Here is a 23,329-nt window from a genome sequence, read left to right as displayed (position 1 = left end):
CTTCTACCAATAAAAAAGGTTTAGCATCCAAGAAATTTGGTGTCTGCAACATCTATTAGGGTTTGAGCCAGATGAATGTAGGATAAACAAGGAGTGATGGGCGGTATGAGTTTATTGATAAATTTAAGTTTTATTATTAATTTTATATTGTACTTGATGATAATTATACAATAGGGTAAAAAAGACAATTAACATTTAAAATTTAAGTTGAGTGTAGGAAGATGTTATATGTGTTCAAATAAAATTTCCCTTCAAACAATCTTATATAATTAATCACAATAATTCACGTAGAGATGACATAAATAATAGTTTTTCTGTCTCGTTTGAGGAATTATTTGTATCACATCCGTTGCTTAAAGTCAAATCTTCCCCAAAAAGTCAAATATTTCCAAAACAAGATAAAACTAAATCTTTTTAAACGTCTTATCTTCTTATTATTTTCCTAATTAGCACCGGCTTTATAACTTCCCTTAACGGATGATGGAATCGTATTTTATTCCGTAGTCTTAATAGAAATTTTAATTGATAGAGTCTAAATTATTAATAGAAGATTCGAACTTGGGATGTAGAAAAAAATATTGTTATATAATTCAACGTATGCACAAGTAATTAAGATAATCAACTAGAATTACACTCTCAATAAGAATAAGAACGTGTAATATCAACACTCTCCAATATTACTAGCATAGAAAACTATCGTGGAGTACGTTATGCTCATCCGTTAACAAAGGCGGTCATGCTCGAGAAGAACATCTTGTCAACATATTGGACATTTTTATGTGTATTAATGCTAGACAAGAGGACAATAATGGGTGTATATATAAGGTTTTTAAAAAGACTGAAAGCGATTTAAAAAAAAATATTTTCGAGTTTTAAAAGCATGTGAAATGTTTCCTACCAGGAGCACTAGTTATGAATCACTTTTAAATGATTTTATAGGATTAACTTATATTTTAACTAAAAAATAATTTAAAAAACATTATCATAAAAAACACTTTCAATCATTTAAAAAAATAATTTTATAGGATTAACTTATATTTTAACTAAAAAATAATTTAAAAAACATTATCATCAAAAACACTTTCAATCATTTAAAAAAAAAAAAAAACTTCAAAACGAGTCCAACATACGCCGGTTCCATCTGAATCAGTGAATCGCAACGTGCAACGCAAAGCGTGCCTAGTGATGATATATATATATACTTTAAATCTTTGAAATAATGGATAAATATGAAATTATAGGTTTTTTATTTTTTTATTTTTTCAAGGGATGGACGTGGATGGCATGCATGTGGCCAAATTCCTACATATTATTGAACGTTGTACTTAGCTTAATCCCAAAATCCTTTTGTCTCATGTCATCAGTAATGAGCATCACATGTTTTGTCAACTGTTACCGACGGACTTTCCCTAATATTCCCCTATTACAAATGCTGAGAAGCCTATCCCTCAAAGTATGATTCTTTATGAATTCTTTGACATCTTGCAATTTAATATAATTCTCATGCTAAAATTATAAAACATTACGTTAAAAACATGTGATGTCAGATAATCAAAAGATAATTCTACTTTTAAAAGAATATTCTTAACATATTTCTCTTCGGTACCGTATTCATTAAAAGAAGGCCTTTATTCTGGTAGGTAAGAGAAAGACAAGGCCCTAGCTCCTAGGCCTCTTGACAATTTCCCTTGCTTCATTGAAACGTTACTCAACAGCCTCAAATTACTCACTTTTCTTTAACAAACAGTCAAAGTTCACAGACTAATGAATAAAAAAACAAATAAAATCATTCGAACTTAATACGTCTTCAAACATTATAAGTGTTTTTATCCTATTATATTGTTTTTAAAATTATCAAGTACTGGTCAACTAGGATCTCTGTAACCTTTCGAAGTATTCTTGCTTTTGCACCCTCGTTGAAGCACACGAACCAACCTCGAACAAATTGAGCTAGTTTTAACTTTTAATCAAACACTCGTTACAACGTCCGTTAGACATTGGTTTCGAACGTCTAGTTTTAACCGTTCGTTGTTGGTGATAATATTAACAGGCCTAATGCAATGATTGTATGCACAATAAAACGATTTTTTAGATACTGCCTCGTCAACATGAATTAACGATGTTTTCATAAGGGTCCAACTACTATGCTACGTTCTTAGTGATACGGGTTGTATGCAGGAACTAACCGTTGCATTAATCCATTAGATTCTTACCAAGCGATTATGGCTCAAGTTGTTAAAATCGTTCACCCCTTGTATAAAGAGAGAAAGAAATGTTCGCCACCGCACTCGAGGTCCAGTGTTCGAATCGCCGCACCAAAAATATGCGTGTATCAATCAGTTTTTCTTACAGGAAATGAAAAAATACAAACATGCGTTACCCCCAAAAAATACAAATATATACAAGAAATGCCTCTCTTTTTCTCTCTCGCATCTATACACATCCGCAAGCACTCCTAAATTAACTAAGCTCTGAAGTCTAAATGCCAAAATCCACTAACAAAAAATCATTGACGAAGCAAAGAAATGCAGTGACAAGGCACGTTCATACCGCACACGAGCAACGTGTTGTCTACTCGGTACTTGGAAGAATTGTTATCGATTTCTGTTCGGTCTTTCGAGAGACGTTCCCTATGTATGTGTTGTCCAAAACTCGGGCAGAGTTTCAGAACATTCTGAATATAACAGAGCAAACTCGATGAGTCAAAAGCAGCTTCATCAATGGCAGCGGGAAGTCTTGACAATACGAAACAAAAATGATGGCGGTAACTACCACCAGTTATCGGCAACACGCCATTCCAGTAGCAACTGGGTCCCCTAGCCGCGGTCAGGCCCCATCTGTTTCAAACTATCTGGGTGCAGCAAAACAAGCAAGGCCAACAGTAATTTGCTTGCACCGGCTGTAATTTCCTCAAGCAACCATATCACATGTACTGGGCCAACCATTGTTTACACATATCCAGCACAGGAAGTGCATTCGCATGTAATGCCTGCAAATAAGTTAGAATAAAGATATGAATATGGTATGTGAAACAAAAAGATATTAAATAAAAGCATTGAGCAGCGTGTTGACAGCGCTAAAATCATAGAAGCATAAACCAGATGAAATTTTTATAGATTATTTTGAACAATTTACATGTTGGCCAAGCTATGTAACCTATCTGTAAACAGGAATAGTGTCCTTTTCCCATAGATTGTTTTTTGATGCGTGTACTTCAAAGTACCATGTAGTACGGGAGAGTTTCTGAGGAAGGAAAGGTAACCTGATGAGCTACATATTGGACATCGGCTACACTTCCACTACGAGAAGCAATTTGGAATGCACTTTTTAGACGACCACAAACCACACAAGCCAGAACCTTCCTGCATAGCCAAATCAAAAACACAAAAATGCACAGAACAAGTTTCTTAGTACTAAAAGTTCAACTAATCAAAGTTTAACAATTTTCCAACAGCATGAAACCACTACCTGTGGCTACTGGTCAACATGTCTATGAGACGGTCAGGGCGCTCTTTGTGTTTGTTAGCATATACATTAATTGCAGCTCCCAAGACCTACATGAGCCCAAAAATACATAAAAATTTACTAAATTCAAAAAGAAAGAAATAGAATAAGTTTCAGACTTCCAGAAAGCGGAAAGGGAGACACAGAAAACAGTTCTAAAACTAATTCCAGTTCGAAAGTATCAAAATATAAACCTTAAACTGAAAACAAGTTACCAGCTAAAATGACTCTTCATAATCTTAATGGATCATCAGTATATTATAACTCGGTCAATGATCATAACAAACTGGAGGTATTTAACTTAGCCTTGCATTTTCCTCTTCTGTTGGTAAAATGCTAGAACGAATGGCGAGGATGATGAATTCTCACCATTTTTTTCATTTGTTGTGAATTTAATAAAGAGAATGGGATACTTTGTGTGCTTTATCAGGTTATTGAGCAAGATGTAAATCACATTACCTGGTCCCAGTCATCGTCATCAATTGTTCCTTTTATGTTTCTAAAGAATTCTGTCAGTTGACTACCCTTTTTTCTCTCAGCGAGTGATGCAGCGACACCAGCATATATATCCACAGCTGAAAGTTATGAGAGGATGGAATGTAAATAAAAACATGCACTAAATCCAGAACCAAATTCTGCGAAAAAAAAGGGTTTGAACATGAAATCATAATGTAATGGCTACCTGGAAGATTGAATTCATAAATCACTTGGAAAGCCAAATCAAAATTCTTTTCCACAAGAGATTCAGCTATTTTGCACCTTCTCCTGCAAAAAGAGCAAAAGGCATGAATTTCCTCACCATCATATCAAAATATTTCTCATGTAACGTGTACAATGGCAAGGAAAAAAGATAAACAGCATAATGCATGGTAATAAAACCACCGAAGAAACGAGTACCTTATAAAGAAAATCATTTTTTTTTCATCAAATAAACCAGAAAATTATGGAATGTCCTTATAAATATCCTCATTCACAAAGTAATTATAATAGTAATGCGGTCAACCCTGGGACATATTCACATCATGGAAGACAAATTAAAAGAGGAATGCATGGAATGTACTGATACCACACCGCTGAACATTTTCCTTTAACTCACTAACATGAATAGACTTTAACTAATAGCAGTAGCAATTTTTTTTTCCTTTTATAACTTTGAATTCTAGTCATGCACGCTTGTTGTTTGAACAAGAAATACAAATATATGAAAAAACAAGGCAAAAGAAATAGCTTCGGGCAGTGAAGTAATTGGTTTCTTTAATATCATAAAAAACTAATGACACTCATGCTAAGCCCAGCACTGATAAGAACCACTCGGACCTGAATGTTTCATGGTCATTTGGATTTCCGAAAAGTGAATGTTTCCAATGTGGTCCATCCGCATCATTATACGATCTCACAACTTCAACCTGCCATATAATAATAAATCAACAGGAAACATGAGAGACAAATGCCAATGAAACTGTTTATTGAATTAAACGGACTGTTGATATCATTTTCCACCAAATAGAAGCATATTAATATGTCAGCTATTGATTTGGTCCATACAGATAGCCTACTAAATTACCATGGTTTTAACATCTGATAGCTTTTTTTGGGAATTAACATCAGATAACTTAGGCAGAGCCGCAGAGCCAAGTCCTCAATACACAAGGATAATATAAATGAGAGACAATAATTCAAATGATAAAAGATGTTTCTTGAACTTTTTAAAGGATTTTTTGGACTGTCTTGGTCAAATGTTCATGTATGTGGCCCTCAAATCTTCACATTTAAATCATAATAAGTCTTCCAAGTTCCAACAATTTCTTTAAATTAATAACATAAAAGAATATAGGACTTCAGCGATGCAACTACCTGAATCGATACCCGCGCCGAAAACTTGACAAGTCCTTCTTCAGTTAGCTTTTCAGAGGCACTTTTTCCTCTAACACCCTTCGTCACAAGCTTAGTAGGATCCCCACCTTTGGATCGTGCTGATAACGCTTCATCAAAGTGCATCTAAAACCACCAAAATTTGAAGAACATGAAAGACATACAACCACTACAAATTCATAAATTTGAAACTATGGGGCTGAAATTCTCCCGGCTTTGCTGCAAACCCTAAACCTAATTCCCAAACTATAGGGCTGAGATTCCATGCCATTATACATCAAAATATATAGGAGACATCTTGGAAAATGTTTGATAATTAGGATGGTCCAAGGGCAATAAGCGAAAGAATACCTTGGCATTTTCCAAATGTTTTATAGCTTCCTCTTGCAAAGATGAGTTCATAAACAATTGGATGCAGCAAAGTCCAGCAGCAACATGGTCCTTCTTAATAACCTGAAAGATGAAGTAAATATCTGAATCCAACTAAAAGAAAATAAAAGTACAATATGATGATCATTAAAAAAGTGCAGCTTTCTAACAATCCTCATTTCAGTTCCACATGAAACCCATTGAGTGAAGCATTTACCTGAAACTTGTACAAATAATTGAAATGCCTGTGAGTTTCACAGTAGATGCAAATACGGGAAAGGGCCGCAGCTGTATACTGGCTTACTGCTACATCTTGCAGGTTTTCAGATGACATTCTTGTTGAAATTACTTCTTCTAAAACAGCCATTGCACCATAACCAACACATAAATCACACAAATCGTCAATGGTCCCATAATCAGTTCCCAAAGGGTCTGGCCTTTGAGGGGATGAAGATGAGGATGCTGCCCCCACTGTTGATGGCTGAGAAGGTGGGGGAACAGCATTTGGAGGAAAGAACAGCATGCATGCATCATTATAATGACCATGCCTAAACATGAAATTGAGCAAATGCTGCCGTGCATACTGCAAAGGATTGAAAATAGCTATCAAGAACCTGACTGTAAACAAAAGTATAAAAATGGGAACATAACAGGAAAGGGAAGTAGCAAGAATAACATCCTTAACTCGTACTCTAGATGTATGCGAGCATAAAAAAAATCGACATGCACAGTTTATAAATTCAGTTCCTTGTCATTCAAAATCTGTAAATTGAGATACTAGGTCAATGCTAGCTTGAGCATAGAAGGAAGGTGAAACTTACTTCTTGTAAATAGTTGACACACTCAACATATCGTATGCTGTCTAAGTTGCTGCGAGGTCCATCTTCAAAGTCTGAAATATGAGTGGAATTACTATTCGCAGATTCATGAGAACGCCTGGATCGCTCTGATCGAGGAAATGTCGAAGGCATGTACAATACGTTGAGATATGCATCAGCAGAAAGAGAATCATCCAAGATTGTCGGTGCACTTTTAGCCAAATGTTCATACCTGCAGTATAAGTTGCATTTTCAGTTTATACTTTATACACAATGACAGCTTCAGAAAAGTGTGTTCATTACATAAGCACATATTTATTGATTCAGAATCAAAAGTTCCAGTGCACATAGACTAAAGGTGCATGATACATGAGCAAAAGTGTTTTGAAATGCCAGACTGTCATGTTTAGAATAAACTCAATTAACATAACCACGACCTGATACATCAGCAACACTACAGTGCCTCTCATTCCAGCCCAGGGCACAATAAGAGATGTAAATCATAATGTATCTATATGTCATATATCATGCACTGAATAGCACGAGGTTTCATCACAGTATATAACCATTACGGAAATGGACAATCTCAATTGTTCTTCAACATTGATAAAAAAACCCAAATGGGTACAAAGATGATTCATCTCAAATTTAACAAAGAGCTAATTTTTCTTCATATTGGCAAACAAGCTCAATGCTGAGAAAAGAAGAGGTTCCCTATTACTGTCAGTTTGGTTGACACTATGAATGGAGTTGAGTTTCTTCTAACTCAAGTTTATACAGAAACATAAAATTACCATGGATCATCATGCTTATTATCAAGCTTCCTGTTTATTGAAAGAAATTCTAAAAGCCCATTGGTCTCTGTTCCTCGTATAAGTGATAAATGATTTTACAGTTGAAGAAAATAGAAGTATACAGTGTGCAAGCTTAAAAACTCCCATTAGGAAATAGAAAGAGCTTTCAAACTCCTGGCTTAGAACTTGGACAAAAATTGTCTCAAACTCTAGATCACACAGCATCCTACAAAATATTTGACACCAGACAAACATAATTTTTTTTTATTTCAAAGCTGTATGGCATCTTACATGGAACGAACAGCTGAAACATCAACAGGCGGACCTCCTTCGATTGTATTGATGATCTCAAGAATGACAGGAGCAGGATCAGCTTTGTACAGTTGGAGAGCTTGCCTAAAAATCAGAAGGGGGGAGATAACATTACTAAACACCTGTACCATACGTACCTCAGCACAGATAAACATGGACATAGAGATACAACATGAAGAGGCGGGGGGAAGAGAGGGGAGAGCGAGAGTAGAAGGGGGACAACACATTTTTATTGAAGGAAAAGGCTCCATAGCCTTTCCATGCCAAATCTAAACTAAACATACTTGAACTTGACACGAGCCTGGGCATAGTGCTCCATCCGAATCAAAGCATGTCCCCATGCATTCCAAACAGGGACAACATCAATCTGACAGAAGTCCCACATATCCATAAGCATAACATGCTTCAAATAATCATTCCAAAGAAAAAACATACAATTAAAAAAAGCAGCAGACTTTAACTACAAAGTTCATCTATGATACTTACCTTGCACTTTTTGCATGTATATACAGCCATGCTGTACCGTTCATCTACAATCAGCCTATCACGGAGACGGGCAGATGACTCTTTATCGGCAATATCATCTAGAGAAGCAGCTATTCCAGATCCCAGAAGGCTTTGGAGCAGCTCAGCGCGTCCTAGCCAAATGTCTGCTTGCGACAACACTTCAGATAACTCATCTGTGGACTGACTGCCCACACTAGAGCTACCAGCATCAGAGGATGCATCATCAATGTCCCTGCTTCTTTCAGAATTACTTGACAAATCATTACCACCCACAATCTTTCTCAGCAGGGATTTAGCGTAAAGTAGCCCCTGCAAAAGCATGCCATGAGAACTAATATTGCAATCCGCATCACAAACTAAAATGCACATAAAGATGATTGCATAACAAAACCATAACCCTGCCTTTACAAGGTAAAGATGAATGCTCTTCCTTTGTTCGTTATGGAATTTTAACCATGTTGTAAATGCTTTCTGGAAGTATACCTGTACAAGCGTCTCTGTGGCATGATATGCTCGACCAATTATTTCCATAGATGCATTCTCAGGCAATTGTTGGGAGCTCAGCACATTCTTCATCTGTTTAACACACAAATCCAATGCACTTTTTGCAGAGACAGAATCATCAGAACATAGAGAAATCAGTGCCTGCAAACAGAAAACCCAAACTGTCAGCCAGCAGTAGCAGCATGCCCAAACAAGACCATTGCATGCTGAAGAAACCACTAATTAACTAATTATAAAGATAAAAAATTTACAAACCCATGCCAAAAAAACTTCATACAAGGAAAGTATACGATTAAGTGTAGGTGGACTGATGAAATTAGAATTCCACAGAAGTTTGAACAACGATTTAATATAAGCCATGGATGCTCCCATATGTTCTACTTCTACATATGAAATGGACAAATAGCAGTATGAAAATCATTATTTACAATGGCAGCATGAAACATATTTAGCTTTAAATGGAAGTTGGAACATATTTAGTTTTCCTATCTTTATTATACATCTAGGGGTGTTTATAAAAGAAAACTGATGCCTTGTAGACGCTCCTGCATCAAAAAACCAATATGTACATACTCATTTCACTAGCATACCTTGAAAAGAGTAATGTCAGGGGCACTTTCATAACGGTGAGATGCACGAACAACTTCATCCTTCGTTGCATCACCAGTTAGCATCCATTCTTCAGAAATGGAAATAGCAGGAAGACGTTCTTGCCCATCAACAGAATATGTTGAAGCACGATCCTCTTGGATACCAGCCATGGCCTCCCAAGCTACTTTTTCTGATGGCGTCAAACCTGAACTCTTTCTTTTACGGTAAACATCTTTTGGGGCGGCCCTGTCTCCGGTATTTCGTGGAGCCCAAGAGAAAGCTCTGCGAGCCTCCTTTTGCAGGTTACTTAGACTGCTCGTGAAAGAAGACCTCACAGGTGCACCTGTTCTTGTTTTCTGCTTTGATCTTGTCCCTGAAACAGATACTCGATATTCTCTCGGGGGAGAGCTAATACTGATAGCAATAGCTTTAGCAGCATAGGCAATAATGACATTATTGTCTCTCAACAAAGGAAATTCTTTGAGAATCTGTCAAAGAAAACAAATGTGAATAAGCAATCAAAGAACCACAAACAGAGAGATCACAATCCAACTAGTATGCCTTCATGCAGTAAGTAGTTGAAAATGATCATATGGTATTCAAATCTGTCTTAACACAGAATATGTCAAGTATTGGTGTGTGACTGAAGGCATTTCAGAAGTGATATCTAACCAAAGCAGCTGACTGTAGCTGTTTCCTCATCAGAAGAACCTCAAGTATCAGGTGAGGGTGCTCATGCAAGGAAGAACATCTTTGCTGCCATGGCAATGGCAAGGCAGCCAGAACACGAAGACCTAAAGCCCATGAGTTAAGCCGAGAAACCTCAACATCTGAAAGATTTCCTTCTCTTCGCTTCAGGAAGAAATGAACCTTTACAAAAGTAAAAATAAATAAACAAAATAAACATTTTAATTCAACCAAGAGTATATGAATGTATAACACACAAATAGTATTCTTTATTAGATCAAAGAAATTTCCATGAGAAAATTAGATAATTACAAGAAGCTGCTTTGACCGTAAATCAGGTAAAAGCTGCATTGCACCCATGGCAACTGGTAGAGCATCATCTGATTCACGTAGAGAAGATAGAAACCGCGAAGCTTCTGCTGGACCTCCACCACTGAGAGGATCTGCAGTCAAAAGTTTCACAAGCTGCCGGCCCTGCAATTCTCTCCGCAAATCTATGGATAATCCTGCACTTTCAGCCACTTCTAAAGCAGCAGAAACAGCTCCTTTTCCAGCTAATCTGAGTGCCAAGCCCTCAGGATCTTCTTTACACTCTGCTTCAACCTGATATTGAACCAAGAAGGACAAAAGAAGAGAATGAAACCCTACTTAATGTGACATGCATGGTACCACAATAAATAAATAAACAAGAAGAGCTATCTTGTAATATTCCTATCATATTTACTTTTCATTTTAGTCCATAGAGACCAGAATTATAACCTCTTGCCAGCTGCTAAAGTGCTCATCTGCACTTAGAATGTGGCTGTACCTCTGCAGAGCTTGTCTCATATGCATGACCTAAGCATCCAAAAGAATTACATCAACAACAAAAAGATACAGTTCACCAAGTACAATAATGCAACATGTAAAACCTTTATCAAGCTTCACGTAATCAAGACATCAATTTAGCATTAATACAATATATGCAATTTATCAAATATTGAAGCACTACCTCCTTCCTAATGGAATCACTTTGAGGTAGGTGGCAGCTGCACATTGTGAGAACATCCAAAGCAGCATCCAGTTCCCATCTATGCATATACCTGGAACAAAATTTGTAAGACTACGACTCTATGGAAATAAGAATATAATGATTCTCATATAATCATTAGTGCATGTGTAACACCATTAACCACACCCCTCAGTTAATTGGACTATAAACATACGAGAAGGATTTGGCTGATTCACAACATGTGATGCCAGGGAAAGCTAACTATACTATGAGACTCGGAGACAATGAGAGCAGAATTACTGCCAAGTCCCAACTTACAGGAACAAGACATTTTCAAGGACCAAAAATAGATTCATAGATTCATACATTCCAGCAATATTTGAAATTAAAAAAGGCCACATATATAAGTGTTTTTTTATGAGAAACAAGAACCACTTATATAAGTTGAAATATCAAATAGGAACATTTTCAGTACTGGAACAAAAACTGCTCCGCAAATGCAACAAATCTGATCAAAGATGATGGGTACGATAGCCGGATACTAGTATAATTCATTTGAGCTAACATTCACAAGGTAAATTATACACCCATGACATTACATACTTGAGAGCAAGTCTAGCAGCCACTTGTTTATCGTTCAACCGCAGGCAATACTGCCAACTATTGCTCCATATGCTATTTCCTCCATAACCGTGAGATTGTACAGGGACTGACCGAGTTTCTTCCCCACTTTCAATGATTAGCTGAAGTAAATGATCTGAAGCTCCATTACGTAGATAGCGATCAGACAGTGCAAGAGCATCCATGAGTTTACCTTCTTCTATCAATCTGTTAAATGACAGCAATGAGTGACTAGAAACGGTAATGTTACCTTCCTTTGTAAGCATGATGACAATATTATCCCAAAACCAATCAAAAGATAAATAGACTTGCCAACCCCTCCCTCCAAAGCAAAACGGAAAATTTCTGTTTAATGCTCCCCAAAACCAGATAATTTATGCACTGAAACTTCAGAGATAGTAAAGATGCTTTCCAGCATACTAAACAAATATTTCTCATAATTTCCCTATCTTCGTAAAGAACTATAATACCTCTGTACAGCTTTCTCATACGGTTCTTCATTTTCCCAATCAAAAGAAAGGAAAACTGAAGTATCAAGCTCAGCAACATCAGATTTTGAAGAGTCATCCCAAGGTTCAGTAGCTGCACCACCTTGGTCATTGAGGTCTGGTAAAGCTGTTGAAACACTACTGCTACCAACAATGTCATCAACTTCTGACTCAGTATCACTGTCAAGCTCGCGTAATCTCTTGATAGCTCTTGCTTCAGCCCTAGCCTCGCCACCATCGGCAGTTTGCTTAATTGTTACAGCAAACTCAGAAACTCGATGAAGGTTAGTTTGCATTTGTATCCATCGGTTTAAAGTTGGAAACCTGTACGTAAAAATAACAAGTAAAGCTAGGCAACAATAAGGCAAATACACAAAGAGAAATTGATTTACAGTCATGAATATAACCTCTCCGACTGATCAAGAGCAAACTCATAAAACAACCGATCAACATCAGGTGCCTGCAGCGATCCACCATCCAAGGAGCTTGAGATCGAAGAATCACTGCCATTGTACAAAATTGTACTCCCAAAAACACATGCTAAGACTGCCCTCACTGGGGATAGCTTAACCAAATGTTTAATGACATCTAACTGAAGAGGGTATAGAGGGATTCCGGGCAAGGATGAGGACCGGCAGTAACTATTAGGCTTAGCATCTTTGAAAGAGGGGGATAATACTTTATTTTCTGAGCCACTTTTAGGGAAGGTGGGAAAGACTGGAATGCAGGCCCATCCATGACCAGATCGTGGGGGATAAACTGGAGGTACACATGCTGAAATTACTTCATGGACAAAATCTGCACACATGATCTCAGCTACCTTAGCAGCTGCATCAGTGCTGCCTCGTTCAAAGACAAGACGAGTTAAAAGCTGCAAAATACAATAGCCACCATAATTATATCAATAATCTATCATAAAAGGAAATATGTAAACTACTAACATAAGAACTTTTAGCTTTCAAATCTAAGACACACCATTAAGAACCAAGAAACATCCAACAAAAGGATTTCATATGTATCAAACTAAACTAAATAAACAGACTGGCAAGTTCTGCGTCAAACAAAGATGCTAATATCCCTTCATATATCATTCTTGCCTATACACTAACAATCCATCTAAACCATGCAATTTCTACGAATTAAATCTATTACATATGTTATCAGTTTTTCAAGAAATGAGAGTATCAGATTTAAATAGGTTCTAAAAGTGTATTAATTTGTACAAATACTAGCGACAGGAAAATAATTCATGTAATTGTCAAGTGTATCGTATTTCTCCTTTTCATCAAGTACACATTTCTTCTCTTTTTATAGGGGAGAAAAATTTTATTCAAGAAAGGAAATTAGAAAACAGGATGGACAAGAAGTCCACCAGGAACATAACAAGAAGAAACCAAACAAAGAAAAAGGAAAACCAAACAGGATCTTAGATCAAAATAGCAGACCATTCCAGATAAATCAAGCTAAAGGTGCAACCTTAAATTATTTTTGACAACCAAACAGCAGACAGGGGACAGGGTTAAACATTTTATCTCATCGAGTATGCATTTACTGTATGCAAGTGCAACATTACTGGTAAATAATGCATAAATTCCATGTACAAATACTCATCAGTTCCACATTTCTTGCCATCATATACATGCCTAAAAGTCACTGTACCATAGTACCAGAAGTTGCACCTAAACATATGTGATTCTACAGCCTTTTAAATTAAACCTATGATTTGATGAGGTTCCTGATATTAAAGTGCTTCCAAAAGTATTCCACTCTTTTAACTAAGTTCCAAAATGCCATCAATAAGAGAACATTAGAAAGCAAATACATATAATATAATGTACACACACTTTACTGCAAATACTTCAAATAATCTTACATCCTTGGGCCACTCATACACGAGTGAAAAAAAGTTGAAATCGTGAGTTGTATCTGTTCCGTCAACTATGTCTCCAATTGCAGCAATATGGAGAATAAATTGTGAAAGATATGTCATGGGTTTGGTACTTATTGGACCAAATAATCTCTTCCCATTGTCCTTTACATCATAGCCAACAGGCTGCAATGTAGTTTCTCCAACTGTGGAATTTGATGGTATCTGTTTGGAAACTCTTAGCCCAAGTCCAAGAACTCCGTCTTTGTCGAGATCATAAAGAACCTTCGGGTCACCAGATGGGCCTTCTCCTTTAAAAGAATTTAGCTCTGTTTCTTCATCAGCTATGGCTCTTGAAAGATTATGGAGCTTACCTGTGTGAATTAAAGACATGATGAAGCCATACGAAGCAAAGCATCCATAAAACATATTTCCCCAGCCCTCCACACTAAAAACAAAAAGGATAATCTAGAAAAATGTACCACTGAGAAACTGCCGCTTTCCCTTGTGAGCATCCTCAATCATATGATGTAGCATATCGAGAACACGCTCCCGTTGTCCTAGTCTCTGGAATTCCTTTGGTGAAGAAATGATGTTCTCCCCAGACAAAGTGACCTGAAGGGCTGGAGAATTATCCTGGATGAGTAGATCAAGTGTCCAGGATAAATAATTAAGTAATCTCAAATATAATTTTTTAATGCAGTAATCATTCTGCAAGCTACTCGGGACAGAATGTAATCACCAAGAATTAAAGAATGGAAGAACAACAAGATAGAAAGGAATTAATTTGTTTATATCCTGGTTCGTCAACTTCATAAAAAGACGGTGCAATCTTTTAATAAGAACTCTTTATCCTACATAGGAATATAAAGATCACCTGATCCAAGAACTCATGTAAACGCTTCAGAATTCGTTTTAAAACAGATATAACTGCCACTTCAAGGATCTGATCCCAGTACATGGAGCCTATCTTTGGAGAAACTCCTGGATATATCTCAGACAGCATAACTTGAGCCTGCATATATGAAAAATCGAAGCTTGTTGTAAAACCAAACTACTGGAGTCTGTATGTCTGTTAACAACAAAAACACCTCATAACAAAGCCAACAAAAAGACAAAAGGAACACAGAAGAAAATATGGGGAAGACGAACGTTCTGGAATACATCCAGAGACGGTTTCCAATAACAATCCAATGATACCAATCGAGGCAAACTTTACTTTCTTCCAAGCTCATGATATTTCTGACACATGACATGAAGTCTTACAACTAATACTTCAGAAGAAAAGGCAATGCAAAGATCTTTGCCTATGAAGGCCGTGATAACACAAATGTTGGTCTGGTATTAAAGTATTTGCTGCCTACTGTGGGGGGGGGGGGGGTGGAAGAAAAAGCAAAACTGATGCTGAAACCTTCAGATTATCCTATTCACATCAATTTCTCACAAAAGTATCAGAACCAAGGTGATTTGGACCACTCAATATCAAAACATTGAAAAATCTAATGTTTTAAAGTAAATACTTCATGTCTTCTGGAAATTAGACAATTCAAGAATCACAAAATAATCTAAGACAAGCATATATAAGGACAACGAATCAATTTTTATGTGGTTGTGCCACAATTAGGATCTTAAAGTTCCAAGTTTATTTGAGCATTGCCTGATCCAAAAGCTGCTGGGACATCTTTGCAGACCTAGCAGAAGTAGCAGCAGCATCGACACAAAGAAGAATCTGACAGGAAATATATACAATATCAGCCCATTAATTAAATATTCAACCTCCCTGAAGATAGTGGGGAGTAGAGACTTGGTAGTCTAAGCACTTACTGCAGCCAAGGGACCTAACTGGGAGCGTAATGAAGAAAAATCCAGATCTTGTATTGTAGAAGTCCCACCATCAGTAGCACGAGAGACTACATCTTCTACCTAGAAAGTGGGCCATCTTATGAGACACTACAGATGAAGGCACCCCAAGGCAAAACAAAGCCAAAAGAAGTCTACATGGAACAAGTACAGATAGTCAAAGCAGAAAAGCATAAAATAAGTAGTTACAAGACGTGATTTGAATCATACAGATTGTCTTCTGACAGCACGATCCACCCACTCAGCTAATTCAAGAGTAGCTTTATCTTCTGCAGACAATGAAAAGCGATGCACTGCTTCTTCGCCAATGTCATACTTTGCTCTTTGCATGCACCTGCAACATAAAAGAACAACTGCAATATTAATTCACCTTTGGAAAATTGGCGTCAGAAATCTCATATTAAGTTTAACTGATGATGTATTATGATCTTCAAAATATCATCACTGCTTTCTATCTTGTTTTTTGGACAAGGTTTATTTCATTTAATGCTGTCATCTTTTTTTTTTTTTGGGCGATCGTCATAGTTCATAGTTGTCATAAACTACCATTTGAAAACCAGTGATTTATAACCAATATCCAAAAATCAATTCACACTAAAGAACAGATTGAACACTACATAAGTTCCACAAATAAGAAAAAAAAAATTATATAACTCACAGGTTAAGTAGCTTAGATGGTGCGGCACGTAATACAGTTAATGCCTCCTTCCACTGCCACTGACGTTCAGATAATGGAAGAAGACGCTGCAAAATTGACAGCCGCCATTCCCACTCTTCAATGAAATGTTTAGCAATTGATGCTCTCCACTCCAACGCTTGTCTTCCATCCCTACTAATGCCTTCACTTAGAGCATTATCTAGTTCAGCTACAGTTGACGGAAGACAGTGATTTAATATTGATAGTAGTTTCCCAGTAAAGGATATAACCAATTCATTTCCCCCTTCACATGTTTCATCAGTTTGTTCTGAAGCATAGTGGTGTGATCCAGAAGAGCTCCCCGGTGAAGCACAATGATCCAAATTGAGAGAAAGATCATCCATATGTAAAAGTGAAATTATGACATTTGCCATCATGATCTACACCACCATTGAAAAGAACCATTAGAAAATAATAGCAAACAAAAATGGAAAATAAAAGCAGTGAACTAAGAAAACTGATGGCATTCCAAACAAATCAAGAGCATTTAGATTCAAAGAAAAACATGAAATTTCAAAATGAAGTTGAACATAATACCAAAGACAATCCATTTGGCAAGCTAATTCTCTAGCATCAGAACATGATGGATAAACAACAGTTATGCATTTGTCCATGAATTTTATTTTATAGTTACACAAAGTTTCAAAGACAGCATGCAGAGATCTGCTCAAGGAAACATGTGGCATAGACTCGCAAGTTGAACTTTCGAGATAAACATACGAAAACAAAACATTTCTACAACCACAAAAAAGGAAGTTTAAGTGAAATGTTACCTTGCGAAAAAAAGAAAACAATAAACAACTTTCAAGCATAACATAAGAAACAAACAATTAAGTGAAATGTTACCTTGCGAAAAAAGAAAACAATAAACAATTTTCAAGCATAACATAAGAAACAAACAATTAAAGAAAAACGCACTAAAAATTAGATTACCTTGCGAGGGATATCGGTGACAGCCTCCAAATGGTTCTGCAGATCTTTCAGATGGCTAAATGCAACTTGATAAAGACCGTCACTTTCACCAGTAATACTCCTTTCCATCACGCCAACTGCAAGAACAGCTGAATCTAGAGCATAGCGCATATGCATGAGTTCAATATCCTGCATCCTAAGAGAAAGGTGAAAACATCAATCATGATATGCAAGGGAAAGCAATTCCACATTTAACAATAAACAGCACTGATATCTGCCGGAATGTCAGATCAACAACTTAGAAAAGAAAAGCAGTCACAGAACTAGCATGAGTGGAATTTTGGACACACTTCCTATTCACAAAATGATTTGTTTTCATCCCTTTCTTTGTATGTCTAGTAATACATGATACAAACTAAATCATGCATAACAAAGATTGACACCCAATAAGATATGATACAAGAATGCTCACCTCTTCCAGGCTTCTAAAGTTGATGCAATTGGCTGCATGCTTATCAATTCAATGGCCTCCTGAAACTTTATGCCTGGAACAACATCAAACAATACCTACAGAGAATGAACCCATCACATATCACATTCTAACATTGGAGGACTCAAAACTATTAAAAACGGAACCATTACAATGCTAACTATATCTTTAAAGCACCTAAAGAACATATTCAGGGAACAAAAGACAACAGTATAACTTTATATCCAGAGAAAATCAACTGCAAGTGACAAGTTACGAACTTACGACACAGTATGACAACGTTATTACATAATGCACCAAAATAAATAACCGTAAGTCTATGCATATGTACAAAAAAAATGGTTTAAGAAAAATGCCAGAGTAGATGTTTCCATAAATCATCACCAAAGGTTTTCTCATGGTAAGGTGGATGTAGTGGATTTAATGTGGGGTAGAATAACATTAAATTTTTTGCTTTTCACGGGGGGTCTTTGCTAAAGAAATTATAAGTTACTATTTAGAGTAATTCATGTTGAAATTCATGTTGATTGGTGAGAGTCTGGGCTGAGCATAATCTGATTCTTATATGTCATCATTGTACGTCTGATTTCGATGGCCATGTTGTCCATCCTTCCTGTAGTTTTTCTTGCTCTGTGTTTGATCAAGTGTAAGTTTCCCTTTCAAAAATAACAACATAGTTATTTTGACGACTTACCCGAAGAGGACTTTGAACAGAAAGCCTTTCCAGTACGAAATTCTCGACAAAAGGATCATTCTCAGCATCTTCATTACTGGAGGCTAGTTGTTCTTTAGCAGACAACATCAATGATGATTTTGAATTCCATGATTTACCAGAATTGACACAGGCAACAAAAGAGGCAAGATCAAGCCGATAACAAAGAGAATCACAGAGATATTCCACACAAGATACCTGACAAAGAATACCACATATAGTCACATTTTTCCTTTGTTAAAATTGATATCATGCCAGAAAAATATCACACAAGAAAGACTTTAGGGGCAAGTACCTCATCCGATTGATTACTATAAAGAGAAGATTCTTCCAGGCGTAAAACCTGTGACTTGCTTCTCCACAGCAGTTGCATTAATTTCCTTCGTGCTGCAGTCTTGCCAGATAATAAATCCCAACCCATGGCAGCTACCAGGGGCTGAAGTCGGGGAAACAACAAAAGAATCTGCACATAGATGGACAAGAAAGGCTAGTCAAAATAGTATCAATACAATATCAAACAAAAAATAAGTGATCCCACAGAATAATGATAATATCATTTCATACTCACATATTGAATTTAAACATAAAACTGGGCACATACATTGCTAGCTTCTTGAAGCTGCTCCCTCTTCACAGCAGACAAAGCAGTATCCATGACACATTCAAGGACATGTAAACCAGAAACACGGGCATAATGGTACATGTCTCTCATGCAAAATCCGGCTACAGTGTTGAAGGTACAAGTTTGATCAGAAACATCTGCCTCAGGATTCAACCCAGCAAGATATCTTTGAAGACGTTCAAGAGGTGGTGGAATCTGGTTGTCATCAAGAGATCTGTACTTCTCAATCTCTTCTGAGAGCAACTCATCTTGAAGAACCTGCAGGAAGCCATAAAGTCAATATTACCTCATGCATGGCTCAGAAGCAATAGTAATACATATTGAATGGCACCCAAAGGATGATAAAAGAAAATATAACGTATTTGATTAGTAATGTTCAAATACATCTCATAATTATGGTCAATGAATTAATTTCTAATAGGAAAAAATGCTATTGACCATGATATATATTTGAAAATATAAACTGCATTTATCGTACAGCATTAGCTTGTTACATTAGAATAACCATCATAATCAGATTTGAACTAGCCTACACACCTTATGAAACTGGCTGAACTGATCTACCTACTTCAGGATTAACGAATTTATACACACATAGACATGAATTGATCTAGGTTTAAAGATACTTAGCACCAAACTTCAATAAAGAAAAGCTTTCCAAGTTCTACTTTGCACACACAGATAAATTTAAAAAAAATAAATAGAAAGTCCTTTCCAACTGAGTATTGTAGCTTTCCAAGCAACCTGGCCAGTTAGCTTCACCACATAATGATATCCATTGCATAACAAAATAACCAGAATCATTCAATGAATCATCTAACAAGAAATTAGTTGCAAGACTACTGGCCTAATAAAAAAAAATTCCAATAAAGAATTAACCATGCAGAAACGATTACAAGTAAAATTGAAAACATTACGTGTATCATTTCAACAAGACGTCCAGAACTTGATGCAAGAGCAGCACCATAAATCCCCAGTAACTTTTCTCGCATGTCACGCCAGGAATCTCCATATCCCTCCTTTCCTGATGACACCATCTTGAGAAGATCTTGCAGAACCATGCTGTAAGAAACATTCAACAAATGCAAATAAATGTTTAGAAGGAAGTAAGTATTATATATCCTAAGGCCGCATTTGGGATTTCAAGTAGCAGATGCCCTGCTACATCACCGATAACAACTACTTCTCTTTCTGATATTTCATTCCCAAAATTCATCCGAGAGCAGTAAATCATACTCCTATTCCCCCATCTGAGAACCACCCCTCCTAATATAGCACACAATTCATGAAGCATCTTCAAAGTATTATTTATAAAGATTTCTTAAAATGAACAATCCTCCTAACAACTAGCAAAAACTCTGAAATATCTGTCAATCTTCATATTTGCCTAACAATTGGAAAATTCAAGAACTTATTAACACAATTCACCCTCACATTGTTGTGTTCTTTGAATTGTTTTAAGGAAAATTTAAATTCAAACTCGTTAACGAAACAATTGTGCTAAGAATAACATTTATGGTACTAAAATAAGTACAAAACATAATCTATAAAAACACTTCACAAGTTGTACAAACAAATATTCGTTCAAATTTTATAGACATACCGATACTTGTTCTCCTCCACTCCATAATCAAGTTGAAGAAAACGAATCCGCGAAACCACTCCATCGACATCACCATTCTTCATGCCCTCTTTCATAGCATCTAAGTGAGCTAACTGAACACTCCTCTGTATCAAACCAAGAACTTTCATATCCTCCTCGGAGGTTTCCCCTGCATTTTCGTCCCTCCTCACCGTTAGAGCTAAACCCGAAGAATCATCTCCCTCCCACCCCCTCACTTGGCTCTGTATATTCCAACACAACGCCTCGAAAACATCTCGGTACTCCCAAACTACACTCCTCAAACACATCAATTCGCCTTCCTCAATCGGTACAACGCTTGGCGCCTCATTTCCACTCCCAACATCAGCATCAGCATCAGCAGACTCTACCGCCACAGAACCCGGCTTCAACCTCTTGACCCCCAATTCCAACACCCTATCCAAAACTTTCACACAGCTATCTAAGTCCCCACTGCCATCTCTTAAATCCTTGCTAGTATCATCACTCTTCTCCAACAACTCCGCGCGCTCTTCGAAACTCTCGCTCTCGCCCAAACCCTCTTTCTCCTTCTCTTTCTCTATGCCCTCCAAATCGAAATCCTTCCGCAAACTCTCCGATACCCGGTCGATCAGTTGCTGGACTAGCAATAAGAACTCGGCTCGCAACCGCAGCGTTTCGGGATCGAAGCTCCACGCTGACGACGCATTATCGAATTGCAAGAGCTCGACGGTCGACAAGTAAGTGAGGAGAGCCGGCGACGGACAGGATTGCGACCAGAGAACGTTCTCGAACCGGCCAGACTGCGCGACGATGGTCTGGAGCACAGCGAGAGCGAGCTCGGGGTTACGGGCTCGGAGGGCGATGAGAACCGCCCGGAGCGGCTCGAATTGGGCGAGATAGAGGTGGTTCGCGGCCAGGCGGGAGAGGATTTCGGTTTCCTTGTCCATTGCAGCATATAGAGCGGATAAAATAATCCCTAGCCCTGGGGGTTTCTGGATTTCAATCCGGTGTATCCTGGCTTGTTGGAGTGTTTGTTTATCGGGAAAATGCTGGGTTTTTTGGATTGGATGATGTGGACTGGAGGGAGAGGGGGATTTTTTATATTGCGTGTGGAGAAAGATATACCTGCATATGGAAGTTTATGTTTGGTTCTCGGGAAAGTAGATCGGCGGAATGACGGAAAAGCGACATCAGAGGTAATAATTTGACTGCACTGGAAGTTTCGAACTGAGGAACCGTGAAGAAAATTGGCATGAGCAGGGCAAACCGCCAGCCGGACAGTTTTGTGCTGTTATGTTACTGTTGAGTGAAACCTTTTTATTTTTTTTACAAATTTACAGTTTAAATTGTTAGACCATCTCCTTAAAATTTAAACATAAATTTAATGTTTAATAGTCAATATAAACACTTTTGACATCTTTTTAAGTTTCGTTCTCAAATTTGACCGCTACTGACAGGAGCTTTCTCTGCTGTATTTCATGTCATGTCACATAGAAATTGACATTTCGGTTTAAAAACATTAGTGTTGTCTTTTTTTACTATTATTGGTGATGTAGATTTTTTAACATCTCATTTGGAAATACTCTTAGTTGTATGATTATACTTCATTGTCAACAGAACAGTGTTATGTCACTCAGTACTATGGTTTTGTAGTATTCCTCTTCACTTGGAAATGAAAGGTCTTAGATTCGAATCTCGTGAATAACGAATTCAATACAAAATTAGATTGCACATTGTGTAACTTTATCGAACTCTTCCTCCCCTTAAAAAATGGATATATTAAAAATAAAAAATAAAACAAAATCAAAACAGTCTTATAAAGTCATCGTCATATTTTTCCATTTCAACCCCCCAAATCTTTTAGATGAATATCTGAAGACTCTAAACTTCATAAATCAATTAAAACATGTAATGAGTTATGAGTGCTGTCATATTAACATGATCATCCATTAAGTGACAATAAAAATTACCTTGATCATCCATTTTGCTGTTATTTGTGGGGCTGCTGGATTCTCCAGTATCCATTAAAGCACATAAACCATTGAAAACAGTGCATATGCTTTAGAGCAGTTCCACCACTGCTCTTTAGGTCAGCACTCGGGCCCAAAAAATGGATCCGTTCCCTTCAATTTGCTCCGCCCCAGCCCTTTAGGCTGGCACCCAGTCCAAGCCAGGCCACAAGCCAGCCCATAATTGACAGAGGAAAGAGACACCCCATCTGACGTCACGCTGACACTAACATGGCGTTAGCGAGCGTTTGAAATTTTTGTTTGTGCCAGATGTGTGGGAAACACACACGACTAGGCGCACGTTGCCAACAAGATTGAGAGTCGGTGGCCGCATGTGCAGGTGCACCCAATGAACAGAATAGGAGGCCACATGACTCATCCTGGGCTATTGGATTTCCAACGGCTAGTTTTTCTGAACCGTTGGATTTCCAATGGTCAAAAAAATGTGAATTTGATTTTTGATATGGACCGTTCAATCACAAATCAACGGTCCACTTCC

At 37.3% G+C, this 23,329-nt stretch overlaps 1 protein-coding gene across 1 annotated transcript; it reads right to left on the bottom strand.

Annotated features, from left to right (window-relative positions):
- Positions 1 to 2,232: 2,232 nt before the first annotated feature.
- LOC126604357 (uncharacterized) lies at positions 2,233 to 22,078 on the bottom strand. The gene is made up of 36 exons (XM_050271573.1): positions 20,822 to 22,078; positions 20,136 to 20,280; positions 19,198 to 19,476; positions 18,892 to 19,059; positions 18,579 to 18,794; positions 17,867 to 17,961; positions 17,416 to 17,590; positions 16,444 to 16,862; positions 15,996 to 16,119; positions 15,750 to 15,848; positions 15,583 to 15,654; positions 14,803 to 14,940; positions 14,408 to 14,561; positions 13,932 to 14,299; positions 12,466 to 12,929; positions 12,041 to 12,382; positions 11,553 to 11,777; positions 10,950 to 11,040; positions 10,718 to 10,795; positions 10,271 to 10,561; positions 9,944 to 10,141; positions 9,271 to 9,759; positions 8,660 to 8,821; positions 8,156 to 8,485; positions 7,954 to 8,036; positions 7,649 to 7,753; positions 6,567 to 6,795; positions 5,963 to 6,328; positions 5,728 to 5,829; positions 5,359 to 5,502; positions 4,822 to 4,910; positions 4,187 to 4,269; positions 3,964 to 4,079; positions 3,469 to 3,554; positions 3,263 to 3,362; positions 2,233 to 2,989 (listed from the first exon to the last, which is right to left on the bottom strand). Exons 1-36 carry the CDS (start codon positions 21,766 to 21,768, stop codon positions 2,924 to 2,926), a joined length of 7,638 nt encoding a protein of 2,545 aa, XP_050127530.1. The 5' UTR covers positions 21,769 to 22,078; the 3' UTR covers positions 2,233 to 2,923.
- Positions 22,079 to 23,329: the final 1,251 nt, after the last annotated feature.

Source organism: Malus sylvestris, chromosome 15 (genome assembly GCF_916048215.2).
Source record: "Malus sylvestris chromosome 15, drMalSylv7.2, whole genome shotgun sequence".
In the NCBI taxonomy this organism is placed as follows: domain Eukaryota; kingdom Viridiplantae; phylum Streptophyta; class Magnoliopsida; order Rosales; family Rosaceae; genus Malus; species Malus sylvestris.
This window is presented reverse-complemented; position numbering and strand designations above follow the sequence as displayed.